Source organism: Anas platyrhynchos, chromosome 2, assembly GCF_047663525.1.
Source record: "Anas platyrhynchos isolate ZD024472 breed Pekin duck chromosome 2, IASCAAS_PekinDuck_T2T, whole genome shotgun sequence".
In the NCBI taxonomy this organism is placed as follows: Eukaryota; Metazoa; Chordata; class Aves; order Anseriformes; family Anatidae; genus Anas; species Anas platyrhynchos.
In genome coordinates this window covers 108,323,990-108,341,014 of record NC_092588.1, presented here as the reverse complement: position 1 = coordinate 108,341,014, position 17,025 = coordinate 108,323,990, and the positions used below count along the sequence as shown (strand labels likewise).

General features: G+C 44.2%; 1 protein-coding gene across 6 annotated transcripts in view; it reads left to right on the top strand.

Annotated features, from left to right (window-relative positions):
* The first annotated feature begins 5,133 nt into the window (after window positions 1-5,133).
* KIF13A (kinesin family member 13A) overlaps window positions 5,134-17,025 on the top strand; it is a 114,283-nt gene continuing 102,391 nt past the window's right edge. For 3 of the 6 annotated variants that reach the window (XM_027451238.3, XM_027451237.3, XM_027451236.3), the window contains exons 1-2: window positions 5,135-5,513; window positions 5,678-5,768. In XM_027451238.3, coding sequence (XP_027307039.2) covers window positions 5,459-5,513; window positions 5,678-5,768 — 146 coding nt within the window. In that variant the 5' untranslated portion in view covers window positions 5,135-5,458. Of the gene's footprint in view, window positions 5,514-5,677; window positions 5,769-17,025 lie in introns of all 6 variants that reach the window. The other 3 variants (XM_027451241.3, XM_027451239.3, XM_027451233.3) reach the window with 2 other exon arrangements.

Genomic DNA, 17,025 nt, shown 5'->3' with positions numbered 1-17,025 from the left:
CTCCCATCCATCCATCAGTATGTCCGGGAGAGCTGGCAGCTAATTCCGATGGATGAATGACCCATCAATAACCCTCACCAGCTCCCATAGGGCATGGAACATGATCAAGCTAAGCGATGGTGACAGGTGAGAGACATTCATCCAGAGATGCTGTGGGTAGCTGAGGCGGAGATGTAAAGGGTTCCGTATGCTTGCTGTGTTTGAAGGGGAAATATAATGCCAGAAGACAAGCATCTTATTGGCCTGAATCGCACTCAGTTCCTTCTTTCTGCCATTTTGTTTGCTGTCCTCCAGGATATTCCAAGCATCCTCTTTCCTCCTCAGTGCAAAAGCAGTTACGTGCAGGAACAAGAACTATCACTGAAGTCTGATTAAAAATATTTTAAAATTATTACTCATTAGAAAAAAAAATACCAAGGCAAGAAGCAATCAACTTAAATATGTGTATTTCAGAACATAAAGGCATAGAAAAGACATCAGAGGTGTCTTCCTTCTCTTTTCTTTTTATATTTTTTTCTGCATCTTCTTTTTTTCATTGTTCTTAAAAAAAGGAAAACAAACTCATTTTTTAACTGTTCAGATCAATTTATAGGTTTGCAATACACCACTTGTGCTAAAATAACTGATCGTTTGTTTTGCCATTCTTGTATTTTAAGTGCATTACAGAATGATTCAAATTCTTACAAAGTATCTGAAACTTTTCTTCAGATTGGGTGTTACTACAGATACAAGGCAGCCAGGTGTTTTTAGTTTGTTTTTAGCTTCTCATTGCTCTAGCTTGTCAGTAATAGGCAATAAATTACATCAATTTCCCTACATTGAGTCTGTTTTGCTCGTGATGATAACTGTTGAGTGATCTCCCTGTCCTTATCTCAACCTTTGAGCCTTATCCACTGTATTTTTTCTCCCTTTTCCTTTGAAGAGAAGGAGTGAGAATGGTTGTGGTGAAACTTGGCTGCCCGGCTGAGTGAAACCACCACAGACACCTTGGTTTAAAAGCGAACTTCTGAAAACGCCAAGAGAGTCTTGCATTGGTGAGCATGATGCTCAACAATAGTCATAGTAACACTGATATTACTTTAACTTTTTATTTAAATGCAAAACGAAGTTTCCAAATATGTTGCCACATAGTGATCTGTACCTTAGAGGTAGGCATACCACGGAGCATCTTGCAGAAGTGAGTAAATGAGTTTTAGTGTATGTAATCAACCAGTTTAAAATACTTTTGAAGTACCTGTAAGCTTAAGCACTACCTGATGAAGTCCTTTCACAGAAACCACGGGCTTCATTAATCATATCATCAGACAACAACATTTTTAGTTGGGTATCCAAAACTTAAATTAATTGTAATCAGCATGGTTGTACTAGAACGGTAAGTTGCAAATCTGCAAATATGTCCTCGGTTATTTGGCTTCTGGTTCAATTCTGGATGCTGGCGGAGGCTGTCTGATGCTGTGGATCTTCAGTCCTTTGGGGTTTGATAATGCTTTTTGCTGTTGTTGCTCATGAGATGGTAGTGGTGAACTCCTTTCCACTGGGTCTTTTGATGAAAGAGCCAATATACCCACACCCACGCAGCCAAGAATTTTCTATCCTGGCACACACACAGCCTCTTACATCAGGTCCATTACTTCTTCTATTTACAGGATCTTAAAAACCTGCTTTCCGAGACTGCAAGCTATATATATATACACCAGTTCTAACATCCAGGCCCATCAGAAATAATTTTTTTTTTCAGGCAAATAATTTTTTTCAGGCTTGATGATTCTGTCAGGCATGTTAAGATATTTCTGTACAAGTACAGATTGCTCTCTGGGCTACCTCATGATCTCATGGAGCCCCGATAACATGACTCTCTTTCTATTCTGCTGTAATGCCAAAGGTTTTGGGGAGACCAGAAATATATTCTTCTACATGCTTGTTGCCTAACCGATGTTGTCAAGTCGCGTTATAGGTGTTGCCAAAAGCACTTCCCCAAGAAGATATCTAATGTTGGTGGAATCAGCACCTCAGTCTTGGCAGTTGTTTCCCAGGGTGCGCTGATGCGAATGAAAGAGCAAAAATCCTTTTCCCAGCTACCTAAAACCAGAAAAAAATCAGGATTTCACAAGAAGAGAACAGCAGCTACAGTCTATGTGAGAACAAATTAGGTTGCAGCTTCCTTTTCAAACTCTTTAGCCTGGTTGGCTTTCGGAACTTGCGAATAGTTGAATATCATCCACAAGCCTATTCCAGACTTGAGCGAAAATTCTTTCCCAAGACCCTTCCCACAGCCAAAATCACAGGCAATCTTATAAAGGCTCCTTCAGTGTCTCTTTATCTAATATCGTTGTTTTTATTTCATTTTGCAATGATGTAGCTTTTCCACTAAGAGATGGAAAATAGAGATGGAAGGGATTATTTTCCCTTCTGTCTGTTGGCTGCATTTTGCTTCCCGACAACATCCAAGCTTTGCAGAACAACTCGGTTTGTGCACAGCCATTGCAGACATCGCGCCTTATCTTGAGCCAGCGCTTACTTTGATCAGCGCCCTTACAGTCCGCAGCCAAATGTAGGATGCCTCGTTTCAACATCTCTCCTTTTCCTTCCTGGTTGAACCACATACTTGGGATGCATTTCATAACAAACTTCATTCCTGATGCCTTCTTCCACAGGCAAGAAATCTGTGTGTGCCAGCTTCTGCTAGTGATGTTTTTTACATACCCGGCTCTGTTTGGCGAAGTCTCCCTCTCACCACACTGAGAGCATGTCTCACATCTCCTTTAATCAGTCCTCAGACCAGTGGGCATTCGGAGGCAACACAATCTACCTCCAGGCTTCTTTCTGCTCACAGCTCTGAGCCCCTTTTCAGGGCTCTTCTGGCTGATGTGCCAGGGGGCGGGGTGGGATGTGCCTTTGCGGCACCACTGGACGTTTTTACCTCTTTTTGAAAGCTCTGCTGTTTCTCAGTGCAGCTACCTATCCGTCATTTTTTTCTGTTTAGTCCATTCTCCCTGCAGTAGCTTAGCCCCAAAGTAGACAGAATAATCCCAGTTGGATTTTAGCCTGTCTTTTCAGTAAGCAAAACGTTACAGATATCACTGGTTCTGCGTCTGGGATTCCTGCCAGTTAGCTGCATTAGACAATAAGGATTGATTCTTTGGAAAATATTTTCCTGAAGCTAAGGAAACACTTTTTGGGGGAAAACAAAGCTTTAACAAGATACTTCAAAAGGAAGGCTGTCGTGAGATCATAAGCCTACTGCCGTTTTACTAAACATCTTTCTTGGCTTATTTGTTGAAAGCGTGGCCATCCTTGGAGCTCATGGTTGCAGGGATAATGCATTGCTGTTTATAATGCTTTTCCCTGATGTTGAACTCACTCTTAGTGAATGGACACAACTCTCTCCTGTGGTATTTGGGCAGGCACTTGTTAACAATTGCCAGTTGTTTGGAAAAGCAGCTCCATTTGAGCAGGCTCCGGGTTTCACAGGCAGCCCTTTTCAAAAGACAGAAATTCCAGCCTGGGAATGGGGCAGTTTCTGCCTTTCTTTAAGGTCTAGCACCAAGGTAGCTCTGGTTGCAAGCCTTACAGAGGCGTAAAACACGGCTCTCCTGGGGCATCAGTGCTAGCACCAGGAATGCACCAAGCAATTGATTATTTTCGACTTGATCAACTTGGTATAGGCAGTGGGATCGAGTAGAGTGCACCCTCAGCAAGATTGCAGATGACACCAAGCTGAGTGGAGCACTTGATACAACAGGAGGAAGGGATGGCATCCAGAGGGAGCTGGACAAGATTGAGAAGTGGGCCCACGTGAACCTAATGAAGTTCAACAAGCCCAAGTGCAAGGTGCTGCACTTGAGAGCAGCCCCGCAGAGAAGGACCTCAGGGTTCAGGTGGATCAAAAGCTTGACATGAGGCAGCAGCGCACACTTGCAGCCCAGAAGGCCAACTGTGTCCTGAGCTGTACCAACAGAGGAGTGGGCAGCAGGTGGAGGGAGGGGATTGTGCCCCTCTGCTCTGCTCTTTTGAGGCCCCACTGGAGCGCTGCGTTCAGGTGTGAGGCCCCCAGCACAAGAAGGATGTGGGACTGTTAGTGTGGGTCCAGAGGAGGGCCCTGAAGATGCTGAGGGCTGGAGCACCTCTCCTGTGAAGAAAGGCTGAGGGAGCTGGGGCTGTTCAGCCTGCAGAAGAGAAGGCTCTGGGGACACCTCATTGCAGCCTTTCAGTGGTTCAAGGGGGCTTATAAAAGGATGGAGTGCAAGTTATTGGTTATTCAGATAATGACAGGACAAGGGTGAATGGTTTTAAAGTAAAAGAGGGGAGATTTAAATTAGATGTTTGAAGGAAATTCTTCACCACGAGGGTGGTGAGACGCTGGCACAGGTTGCCCAGAGCAGCTGTGGCTGCCCCATCCCTGGAGGTGTTCAAGGCCAGGCTGGATGGGACTCCAGCTTGAGGCATTCTCTGATTCTATGATCACAGAGCATCTTTAGTCCTAGAACTCCCCAGAGGTCAGTACTTTGTTCTGGGCAGTTTGTGGATTTCTCCTCGTGACCCTTCCCAAACTCCACGTAACTTGACGCCCAGGCTCCTTTGTGGTAACAGCACAAACCTTCACACCTCCCTGCCTGCCCCCTGCTCTGCACCTCACACTGGGCTCTGTGCACTGCCCGGGGTCCCTCACAGCCCTTCCGCTGCCCTCAAAACCCTATTTTTTCCCTAGTTTTTCACTCTTTTCCTGCCCACTCCCCCATTTTGGGGCCCCTTCGTCTTTTTTCTGCGGAGCGAGCACACCCTTGAAGAACACACACCGTTAAAACAAAACAAGAGCACGACAACCCCCCCCCCCCCCCCCCCTTCTCCCAGCGACCGTTTAACGGCCGCCTGCCGCCCGTTAACGGCGGGCAAGCTGAGGGCAGGGCGCACCTCCCGCCTTCCCCCTCCCGCACCGCGCATGCGCGCCCTGCTCCACAGCGCCCCCTCCCCGCCCTTTAGCGCCACTGCAAGGCGCGGCCCCCATTGCGCATGCTCACTGCGCGGCTGCCCGGAGGGGGGGCATCCAACCCCCTCCTCCCCCTCCCTCCCCGGTCCCGAAGCCGCTCGGCTGTTTCCGCCACCCCCCCCTCAGTGCCGAAGCCGCTCGGGTGTTTCCGCCACTCCCCCCCTCCCGGGTGCCGAAGCCGCTCGGGTGTTTCCGCGGCTGCCCGGCGGCGGGGCCGCTGCGGGCGGAAAATGGCGGCGGGGGGCGCGCTGAGGGCCGGCGCCGGCCGAGGCTGAGAGGGGAGGCGGCTGTGGGGCTGCGCCTCCTCCTCCCTCCTTCCTCCCTCCTCATTCTCCTCCTCCTCCTCCTCCTCCTCCTCCTCCTCCCTCCCCCGGCATGGACGCTGGCGCTGCGCGGGGTGGCTGTGCGCGGCGCTGCCCGGCTGCGAGGTGCCGCTGAGGCGGGGGCCGCCCGCCGCCCCCCGGGGCAGCCATGTCGGACACCAAGGTGAAGGTCGCCGTCAGGGTCCGGCCCATGAACAGGAGAGGTAACCGGCTCCTCACCGCCGCCCCTCTGCGGGCAGGGGGCTGAGAAAGCGCCTCAGCTCCCCCCCCCACCCTCCGGCCCCTTAACGACCCTATGTGTGGGGGGGGGGGGGTTGTAGGGGGGCGTCCACCCCCCCCCTTCCCTCACCGCCTCCTCTCCTTGCAGAGCTGGATCTGAACACCAAGTGCATCGTGGAGATGGAGGGCAACCAGACGGTGCTGCACCCGCCGCCTTCCAACGCCAAGCAGGGAGAGAGGTGAGGAGCGGGGACACAACCTGTACACCCCCCCCCCCCCTTCCCGACCCCCCTACAGGGGTCTGCGAGGGGCAGGGGGCGGCCGTCGGGGGGCACAGGGCACCCCAGGACCTCAGCTTCGTGTCCTGAGGGGAGCTGGAGGTGGTCACGCTCAGCCTGCAAACGCATTCCTGGGTGAACACTCAAAAAATGAGCCGTGCTTCAGTGAGGATGGATGGATGGATGGACACTGGCCCCGCACGCCACTGATCCCAGGAATTTCCCTGAAGTGTAACCTTTGTGGAAACACGAAGCTGAATTCAGATGTTGCCCTAGCAATGGTGTTTTTTGTTTTTGTTTTTTTTTTTTTTGCTGGGTTTGGACATGCTTGCATTTGGTGGTTCCCAGTGCCTTTATTAATTCGGTTGCCGTCGTGTGGAATAGGCTGGGAATACGCTGCGATAATTTGGGAATCTGGCGTCTGGTTGTGATGCCCCGCTAAAGAATACCCTTGGAAATAGTCCAAAATACCAATGCACTGGGCTGTAAAAATAGATCAGAACAGGAAAAGATTTCTTTCCTTTGAGGGAGTGTGGGGAAAGACGGGGAGGCACGAGGGGAGTAGTTACGTTGTTTGCTTATCTCTCTGATTACCTGTTGACAGCTCAGCTCGGTCGATCTGTGAAATATTTTTAATGCCAAGGACTGTGAATTCATTTGCATGGTTATAGAGATTTTCAGCTGAACGAATTCTTGCTACTTAAGGTTTTATTAAAAATATCTGTGAGGTTGTTACAGCTATGAAAATTAGTGTGAGGATATGTTGGTATTTTTTTTCAAAGGCAGTGTCTTGGCTTTTATAGTTTTCCAGCAGGAAAGGTCTACACCTCTTGTGTTCTTTAATGTCCAAGATGCAAAGGCCCTCTAACGTTAATCGAAATACTGGAATACAGCTGTAATTGTGCCAATTTAACTTAAATCCAACCTGTGTTGCCTTCAGAATCATTGTTATGGCTAATGTGTTGGTTTGGGTCTTGAAAGATCTGTGCTTGTTTCCAGTCCCTTTCATAGACTTTGCGCGATCTACAAGTCGTGCTGCCTCTGTGTGTCTTAGCATCCATCTGAAAAATGGAAATCTTGTTTTTCTTGAGACTATTTTAGGAAGTGTGCTTTTTCTAACGTTCATTGAGCTGCTTATATGGTGTCCATCACAATGCTGCTGTACTAAGAATAATATCAACTCTTTAAAGTGAGTGGGTTTGACAGGTAGAAAGTGCAACATTGTGCGTGTTGGCTGCGGGGATTCAGGGAGACAATGCAGTGACTCCTCTGAGAGATTGAGTTTTGCATTTGTCTGGCTTGAATACCTGTAAAAAATAATATATATATTTATAAACTCTCTTACCTAGTTTGAATTGGCTTCTGATGGTGTGCCAAGAGCCCTGTGGGTGAGTTGTGACGTTTATGTGCAACCTCCTTATTGATAGCAGTGCTGGCAGGTGATAGCTGCCCTGCTTGCAGCCAGCCCCCTGTGAGGGTGGGACTTGGCTGGCTGGTGAATGTTTAACTTGTGTGCTAGAGGGAAGCAACTGCGTGACGTGAGAGGATTGGAAATGCTGATCGGAAGTAACTCACGCTGATGCAAAAATATGGTTCGGGTACCTTCTAAATGGCAGAGATTGTGTGGAGACTGTTGAGATGGCTAAAGGCCATCTACTGCCTTGTGAAGTTCCTTTTTTTTTTTTTTTTTCTCAGTGTTAAACTGTTGATTTCTGCTTTATTTTTTCCCGTCAAGATAGAGTTTAATTCTCATGATGAAGAATGAATTCTATTCTTCTTCTGTGTGTACCCAAATAAAACGTCTATATAGACTGGCTCTGAATTGCTGAGTAGTTGCTGCTTGTACTTGGACTGGTGCCTTGGCAGGGTTAGAGATGTCAAATGGATTTTTGGTTTTCTTTGTGTAGCTTGTTTTTATATAGCTCAACTGGATTTTTTCTTTCAGAGCAACCGTGTCATTGCAAAAATTACTTCCCTTGTTGGCTGATTAACTGGTCTTTCTGTTCTATATTGCATTATTTTAATATTCTGCTTAGTCTCTTTTACATTTTTCTTTTTATATGGAGATTTCCTTTTTTTCCGGAGGAATGAAAGTACAAGTTTGTGCTGTGCTTTGGAATGAGAATAAGTAGCCTTCTAAAGCAAATTTGGTTTCCAGGGCTGCTTTTCTTGATTGAGCTGAAGCAGAGAAACTGTAGTTGTTGGGGGAGAGGGGGGTGTTGGAGAGTGGAGTTCAGGACCATGCTCTTTATTTGCTTTGTGTTCTTACTTGTAATTTTTGATGTATTGATGGAATTTTCTAAAGTAAAATTAGATAATCTGTAATAATTATCAAAGTGCTGTTCATCCGAAAGCAAACTTTAAGTTTAGGAAGATCAAATTTTACTGTTTTTTCCTATCCTGTAAGGAGTTTTAAAATTAGATCTAATTTCAGATGCACCCTGTTAATAGATCTCTATATTTTATTACAGATACTTCAGAAGGATTTTAGACAGACAAGTTATGACAGTTTTACAAGTGGCAAAAAATGCCTAAAATCCAAGACAGTGCTTGTTCAGCTTCCACTTTCGTATTAGTTTGTATTGGTGTTGTGGAAGTTAGATCTGGGTTCTCAATTCTTCTTCTAACAACTAGACCGCACAGCATGGCTACCTTCACAAACACAGCTACAAAATGGTAATTGTTATTAAATGTTTTATCTTTTTATAAACAGCAGGCCTTTCGTTGCCTACAGGCAAACAGTTTTAGGATTCTAAACTAACGAAGAAAAAACAAAACATAGTAAAACCTAACAAGCTGAGTCTGAAAGACAGGAAAATCTTTCCTGACTGTAGGAAGAGCAGACAGTTCAGCAAGAACCAGTTTTCATTAGCTGGTGTCAGGTATATTTTTGGTGCTGGCGAAGATTTTCTACGTTGACTTGTTGCACTTCATGCCTTTAGCCCTTGTTTTAGTGTTACTAGTAGCATTAGTTTCATTTATGTCTGCCTAAGGGTGTTTCTGTGTTGTTTTAATTACCTTCTTGGTCTTCCATACATTTTTTCCCCCAAATTGGTATGGATTTCTCTTTCTTCTCAGAAAGAAATAATGTCTTGTTTCCAGGAACCCTGTGATTTCTTATTTATTTTTTCCTGTTGTCACCTGGGAATCTGAATTTCCTTTATCAAAGTACACTCTTCAGGAGGTGTTGGAATAGCTATTTCAGAAAGAAGACATTCCTGTATGTCTTACTGTCGTGCTATAAATGTTTGTATCTGGTTGGCATTAAGGTACAGCATTAAATTGCAACTATGAAATAATGAGAGCATGAGCTTACAGACAGTCTTTCAAAATATCTGAGTAATTATTATTTACGATGGAAGTATCACGCCCCTCTCTGTCTGTCAAAGGTTTCTCTTGACGTTAGAGTTGCTATCCTTTTAGTAGGACAAATCAGGTTTTGCCAGGTGCCACCTGTGCTTCTGACTGTTGAAACAGGCTTTCCTCCATCCAACCTTGCCTTTCAGCTACACTTTTTAAACATGTAGGATCTGAAAAGTTTATTTTGCTTCCCTGGCTACAGTTCATGGTGTGATCTTTCCGTTGTTAGTAAACAAAAGATCTGTATTGACAGAAATAATGAACTACAGAGACAGTAGAACTGCAATACTGTTTCAACTATAGTTTTGACTAAGCAGAAGGCATCTGTTGGGCAATTTATTACCTTAAAGCACAGTAGCCTTCTGCAAACTTTGCCTTATTAAAGGCCTTGGGTCAAAAAATAAGAAAGAAATCATCAGACTGTGGAGCTGAACTTAAACTTACCACTTTCCCCAGAAAGTATCTTTTTTTTTTTTTTTTTTGTCTGACTTATTTTTGCTTTTTAAACCTATTTTAGGACTTGCTTGCTCAATCTTCTGCCATCATTACTTACATAACAGACAAATAGCCCCAATGCCAAATTATAATTAGGTAAAGCTCTTGTATCTTTAAATTACTCAGGGTGGCAAAAATATATATATATAATTTTATTATTTTTTTTCCAGTAGGTTTAAGCACTTTAATAAAACCAATAGCTGGGAGCAGGTATGTGTATGGGGTCTATCTAGTTTTTGTAGGTTGTGATGCTTCCAAAGATAATGATTGGATTATTTAGGATATGCTAACTAGGAATGAGATCAGATTTTATTCCTAGTTAGGGTGTCCTAAAATTCTTGTTTCCAAAAAGCAGCTGTTGCCTCCTCCCCACCTTGGGGAAAACAGTATTTTCAATGGTCTTTAATAGATGGCCCTTCGTGTGGTCACTGGGATGCATTTATTTATTTTTTTGACATGTTACTTCGAAGAGCATCAGAGATGAGAGTGGAGCACGGTTGCAGGGAGAGGATGTGCGTTTCTGGTAATGGTCCCTGTTTCAAACTGGAACTTTGGGAAGCTGAAACAGGATGACTGCTAATTATTTCTGTATCTGAAGGTGTGATCAAGAAGATCGTGTCCTTGCTGCATCTACTCTGAATTTTCACCTGAGCTAGCTGGTGAAACAAGAGCAGGCAGCAACCTTTATCTTGGTCTAGGGGAAATTGTAAAAGCAATCTGACTTTGACCTCTTCGGTTAGCTTCCTGTTTGACATCAGTGTTCAGGATGTGAATTGTTAACTTGGGATCTTTGTCGAAGAGGTGTGTTGGAGTGATAAAATGTATGGCTGGCAAATGTCATTTCAGAACCGTTTTTGCATTGCTGCAACTCACCCATGCCTCAGGTGGGACATGAGATGCGGTTCCATGAAACTGCTACTCTAACGCTTGGTTTCAAATTCCTGTATTTTGGATTTTTTATGTGTTTTGGATTATGAATTTGTGGCGTGGCTCTAGGTTCTTTCTCAGGTTGCCTGAGCCACGGGCAAATGGAACTCCTGTTATCTTGGCATGTTCATAAAATCCAGGCAGCTGTTGGGACCTTGTGCTTTGGTCTTGAAAAGGCGTAGCTAGGGGACACTGCCACTGGATGCTGCTGAGGCTGTGGGTACGCTGGTAGCAGTACGTGGTGTTGTTTATGGAAGTTATGAATTTAAAAAAACAAAACAAAACCGCTCTTTTCAAATGGATTTGTTTTCCCTTTTCTTTGGGGAGATTGGGACTGAAGGACAAGTCACCTCCTTAGCCCCCCCTTGGTATGAATTGTTTTCAGAGGAAGAAGACTGTTTGCAAGACTACTATTGCTCTGTGCATCTAGTATGCTTATTAAATGAGCCTATGGTAAAGGTTCAGAATTAAAAACTGTAGTAGTTGACACGTTTAAAGTTAGGTGGTAGTTGTAAATGTATTGTAGTGGCACTGGTAGGGAGGGCCTAGATCCAAGATGCTTCAGCAAGTGCTAATAAAGTCCCTGCTCCACCAAACTCCTGCTTGGAGAGAAGCAGCATGCACAAGCATACGTTCCGTGCAGGGCTATGTGCTGCAGGGCACTGGGCTGCAAATCTTTGCATGTGTTTTTGGGGATGAAGTGAATTCCTTCCTTGTCTCAGGCCGGCAGTTCAGCAGGCACCGGCGGGCATCTGTCATCAAGGGAGCCGTCGTGGTGATACTTGGAGTAATAAGATTAGAGCTAAATCCTTAAACTGACAAAAAGTACTCGTCGCTGCTGTGGTTCTGAGACATTACCGTGTTTGAAGTCCTTCATTTCTCCGAAGCTGGGGGCAAGCTGAGTAGCAGGAAGGGCAGCTGCCCCTGGCTGCATTGCTGTGTCTCTCGCACGGAAAGGCTGCATGCAGTGGTGGGAAAGTCCTGGGGTGGCTCTGCTTATTTGGCCTGGGCTGGCCGTGGTGCGAGTCTATTCATGGAAACAATTACTGCCGACTCTAGTGAAATGCCAGCTGCTGCAGCAGCGCTGGGCAGATTGTGTTGCCTAACTGAATAAGTTCTCCAATTGCTTAATTCCTCGTGTTTTGTAAGGATGCCTGTGAACAACTGCAGAGCGCGGAGCGGGCGCTGCGGAAGTGTCAGAGTGCCGGCTGGAGACGGGGAATTGTACGTGCTCAGTAAGTGCAGCCTGCAAAGAAAAGGCCCCTACCGAGCAATGATTTGCACCGCAGGACTCAGCAGCAAATTAACTTGAGACCTGAAGCACCGTGTTAACTAAAACAGTCGTGCTGTTGCCTGGAAGTAATGCTGCTGTGTCTCTTTTTACAAGAGGCAGTTGAAGGCATATGAGCTTGTCCCAGCAGTATGTGGCTTCCTATGCTGATAGGAAGTTGGGCATCGGAGCTGGAGGTTTGCTGGAGCTTGAGCTTCTTGTGTAATGTCTTCATGACCCTTCTGTGGAGTGTGTTGGACAGTGTCTGGGAGCTGAGGGAGGAGCTCAGGAAGTGCACAGCAAGCAGATTGACCTTCATATGGTAAATTTTCAGTCAGAAAAATGCATTGCTGACAGGGGTCACAAATCAGTGACATAAGCCCAGGATTATCTGTGCTGGTGAACAGTAAGAGTTAGATAAGCTGTTTTTAATTTGATGGGAGAGCGTCCCTTCATTTCATTTACTGTTTTGGAGAAAAGTGAATGAATGCCTTGTTGTGCTGGTTAGTGCTAATTAGCTTCTATAGTTATGGTTTTATTTTAGATTAAAAGCCAACTATCTTTTTTTTTTTTCTAAAGAAAAAGCAGCCCTCGGTCATCAGTCTAATGAAATTCATAGCCATTTCCTGAACTAATAAATTCCTAGTCATCAGCCTCAAACTCTATTTGGTGTGATGTTATATCCTAAGCAGAGACATCCTGAGGCATGTACGTGCCTAGCAAATACAGCTGCATCTTCCTCAGATGTTAAGTTAGTGGCTTGTGAGGTGTAACGTTTCCTCTAGGAGGTAACCTAAATGTACTCTCGTTACACATAGATCACCATAGGGGTATTGTATGTCATTACCCCCTAGTCACTAATGATTTTATTATCCTGCAGTCACTTGTTTCATATTTGAGTGCTACAGCTCAGGACAAAGACTTATACCTCAACTAATCTTTTGACAGATTAAGTCCTGAATATATTTTGGCATTTATTAATTGCACTGTACCTGTTTTGAGGTGTATCAGCCCAGCAGTGGAAAGGTGTCTGAAACGTTTCTGTGTGCTTCTGGTAAGTGTATGGTAAGCTTCACAGTTAACAATGATGCTGAGGATACAGCAGAGGCTTTTTGTTCACAAGCAACAGGGAAGATACTTGTGGTCTCTGTTTTGCGAGCTAGCTCCCACCAAGCCCGTGCTGCTGCCTGGTCATGCTTAGGAGCAGCAGAGCTAGCAGGCTGCTGCTGGTTCTCCTGAGATTTGTGGCGTCACCGCATCTTCTTTTTGCAGTGTATGTGTATTCCAAGAATTGTAAGCATCTCAAAAACATGAATCAAAGCAGCTGCTGTGGTTGGAATGGCACGCTTATCTCTGCGTGTGTTTATGAAGATAGCGTTCAATGCGTTAAAAACTACCAGGATGCCTTGTTAATTGTCAACTTTATAAGACGTATGCCGTTGTCCGAGTAATGTGCTTTACATTAAAAACAGATTGCTGAAACTGTCAGCATTTAAATATTTTCCCTTCAAATTTGCTGTTCTAGAGAACATTTTAGACTTGCAGATGAAGCGATAAAAAGTGTACATGATATCCTGTTTATTGAACGTGTAGTTCTAGTTTATTGTTCTGCCATCCCTTTTTATACACAAACATCAATCCTAAATAAGCAGAGTTCAGAAGCCTCCAATGAGATTAACTTTTCTTCTAGCATAGAGCTTCAAAACTGCGTCTGTCTCTTCAGCCATTGGAATAGTTTTTGTAGTATGAAGTATGTGGAGCCGTCTGTTTTGCTTAATATTTCTTGTATGATGACAAGGAACAGCAGGTCTTTGATAAGAAACTGCAATACTCGATCCTGTTTCCCATGTGGTTTCCACTTTTTGTCTGAGTGATTAAAATCAAATCATGTGCAGGGTAGCTGAGAAAGTCTTTCATGAATTTGATTCCCTCAGAATTGAAGGGTAAAGGACTGGGTGCGATGGAAGGGAAGGTTTTATCTGCAAAACGAATGGATTTGTACAGTGATCAGCACCATTTGCTGTGTGGTTTTTAATACTTCCTAGTTCTTACTTTGTTGAATTTTTTTCTTCAAATTCACTTTGGCTTTGTGATTCCAAAGCCAAGGCTTGTTTTACAGTAGTTGAGCTATTCCTGAAGATAAGCCAGCGGAGCGTTGCAGTGGAACTGGTGGAAGTTTTCTGCTGGCAAAGCCACTTTATGGCCCTGAATGAGAAGCATCCTGCTCTGCTTTGGAAAGTTTCTGTCAGTATCTGTTGATGTGAGTCTTTTACGTATGCAGTGTGATGTAAGCTTGCAGTGCTTCAGACGTGTGTTAGTTCAGTAGTGTTCCCTCCCTGAATGATGCAAGTCCTGAGCATTTTGATACAGTTTTTGTTTCTTTCTGTCGTGCCATGTCGTCATTCCCTATTTCGAGATGTTCCTGAATTTCCTTTAGACCTGATAGATGTTTTCACATAACTTCATCTAATGAAATCAGGCCGAAACAGAAAGTGGTCCTTTGGTAAAATAAAGAAAGGTGCCTGTATTTGGTGCGTGTAGTTGAAGAGCTTAACATATTACTCACGTATCCTCTGAATGCTCAGCAAATGGTAGTTGAGTTTGGTTACTTTGCAGTTATATAATAGAGTAGAAGAGCAGAAACTGTGATCTCTCGCATGTTGCACTGTATTGGTATAAAGAAGTGCTTCTGGAAGCTTTGTCAGAAGCATATTGTGGGTCATCATCACATCCATTTCAGAGCTTCTTACCCCGACCATGGTGGACATGCAATTCTGGAACAAACTGTCTAGAAAACTATCTGGCCTTTTCTGTAGTGCCTGTTAAATTTAAAAAGGAGAAAGTTTTGGATAGTTGACATTCTTCTGGTGTAAGTAAGCCTCAGTTGTACCCGTATTCTTGGTTGGAGTGTCCTTGAGAAATGCTGCTTCAGTATCTGCAGGGAAACTGAAACATTAGGAAGTGCAAAAGACGGCTCCTGAACCAACTGGCTGCTGACACGGCAGGATAGAGGGAAAGGATACCTGGAGAGCAGGACTGGAAGGATAACGAAAGGCAGGTGAGAGGTACAGAACTGAGTGCCTAACAATATTACAAACTCCACAAAGTACGTATTGGGGGGGAAGCCAGGCCAAAACAAAAGTAGTCTGTGAGCTTTCTCCCATCCTGCTGAAAGTATGTACGAGAAACTGGCATTCTGCGAGGAAATGCTGTGTTATTCATGTGTGTTCTGGTTGAGATCCAAGTTGCAAACAAAAAGGAAGGTCAGATCTTGTAAACAGGCCATTGAACACAGGACAGAGCTTACCATGTTCGGAGCTTGTCAGGAGCTTCCAAGTCCTTTGTCTTTTTAGTGAGGTGTTTATAACGTTGTAGCTAAGTTTGTGTTGTATTCCTAATTTTCAGTGTGTAGTTGTAACATGAATTTTAACAGGTTTTTTATTTACTGTTTATTAAATGACCATAATGTCTGAGAATCTGCAGAAATTGGCTTTGAAGTAAATGCTTGTGCCCATCTAAGATAGCTAAAGTGTCTTTGAGGATGTAGCACTCGAGTGTTGTCTTACCACTCCATTGAAGGAGACCTTACATTGATCACTTTTTCTTTTTTTTTTTTTTTATATTTTTTTAATAAATTCAGTAGATGTCATGTTCTTCTCAGCATCCCAGCCCCAACATCTTGATTCCTTTTTATTGTCAGAAGCAGCGTATTGAAGGGAGGGAATGCGCGACTCCCCCGTGGTAAAAGTTTGAGGTTAGCCTGTGCCAGCTCTGTTTTAAAATGCTCAGCGGGGCAGAGAAGATGAGTGCTGAGCCTAGACAGACATCAGTCTAATCTCTCCTCTTTTGTCTAGCCATTCTTTAGGGTAGGCTGCATCCTCTAAAATAGCTTTTGGAGTTTGCTTTGCAGATGCGAATGTGGCTCTGGGAGGGAAGCTTTTTTCAGAAACAGTGAAGGTATGCAAGCTTTGTGCCCGTAGTGTAATCTCTCCTTAGTGCCTTCTGTGCTCACAGAGTGAAGCTTTGCACATGCTTCGAGGGATGCAGTGTTACTTTATTTGAAATTTTGGTATCAGCTGATCATTACAGAATGATATCTTGCAACTCTGTGCTAGTTTAAACGCAGACATGCAGATCCAGCTCCAGAAATGCAGATTTGCTGGCTGAATGCCCTTAGCGTTGTGTGGTTCTCACGTGTCTTCCGAGCTGTGTTTCTTCTGCTGCGTGCTCTGACCCGTGCTATTGATTGCTATTTGAGAATTTACTGAATAAGGCAGAAATTCGTGGCTCATGTGCAAGACACTCAAATATGCTTTGGAAACGTTCTGGCACTCGCATGACCAATGTGCTTAAAATGAGTTTTGTAAAATCTCTCCAAGCCAGCTCAATCTTAATCTGTCATCTGTTGTAAAGAAGGGTGTTACAGAGCAACTCCCTCACAGTCCTAAAAGTGGAATTCGAAATTCCTGCACTTTTTTGAAGGTAGCTGAATCTCTGTTGTGGTTCAGAAAAAGGTACTCACATAAGTGACCTCTTGCCTGTCTGCCTTTGTAGTGATCAAAAAAAAAAAAAAAGTAAATACTGTCTCTTTGTAGGCTTGTAGTGAGATTTTATGATACGGAATTGCAGAGCTGAGTTTTGAGGGAGGAGTACTTTGTCAGCAGCGTGTATAAACGAAAGAAAATAGCAACGTTAGTGATAACATGCTGTTGTTATGTGGGAAAATGAGCAGTGTCGGAGTTGAGTAAGCTCAAGGGGAGTGTTTGATTAGACTAGGAAACTTTTTTTTTCCAAATAGTAGTGGAAAGCTATGCACTTGAAGTATTTTTTATAATTATTGTTCTTTTTCATATCCAAAATGGTGTGTTGCAGATTTGCTACAGAACATTTCTGATAAATGGAGAAAGAAAAGGACACTGTGTGCTTCGTTGTTTTGCTCTTAAAGGGCTAAAGGGGCAAGTCCTTGATTCCTTTAAAAATACTTTTACTACCTTTTTTTTTTTCCTTTTCCCTCAACTGTTTTTCCATATGAGGCAGATCATTTTTTTGCCTCAGTGCTGTTAATCTAAGAGCCTTTGAAGTGGGATGCTGGCCTTAGCTGCAGCTTCTCCTGTAGCGTATCTTTCTAGTCCTGTTTCTTTACTTTCATGTCTCAGTTTGCAGGCA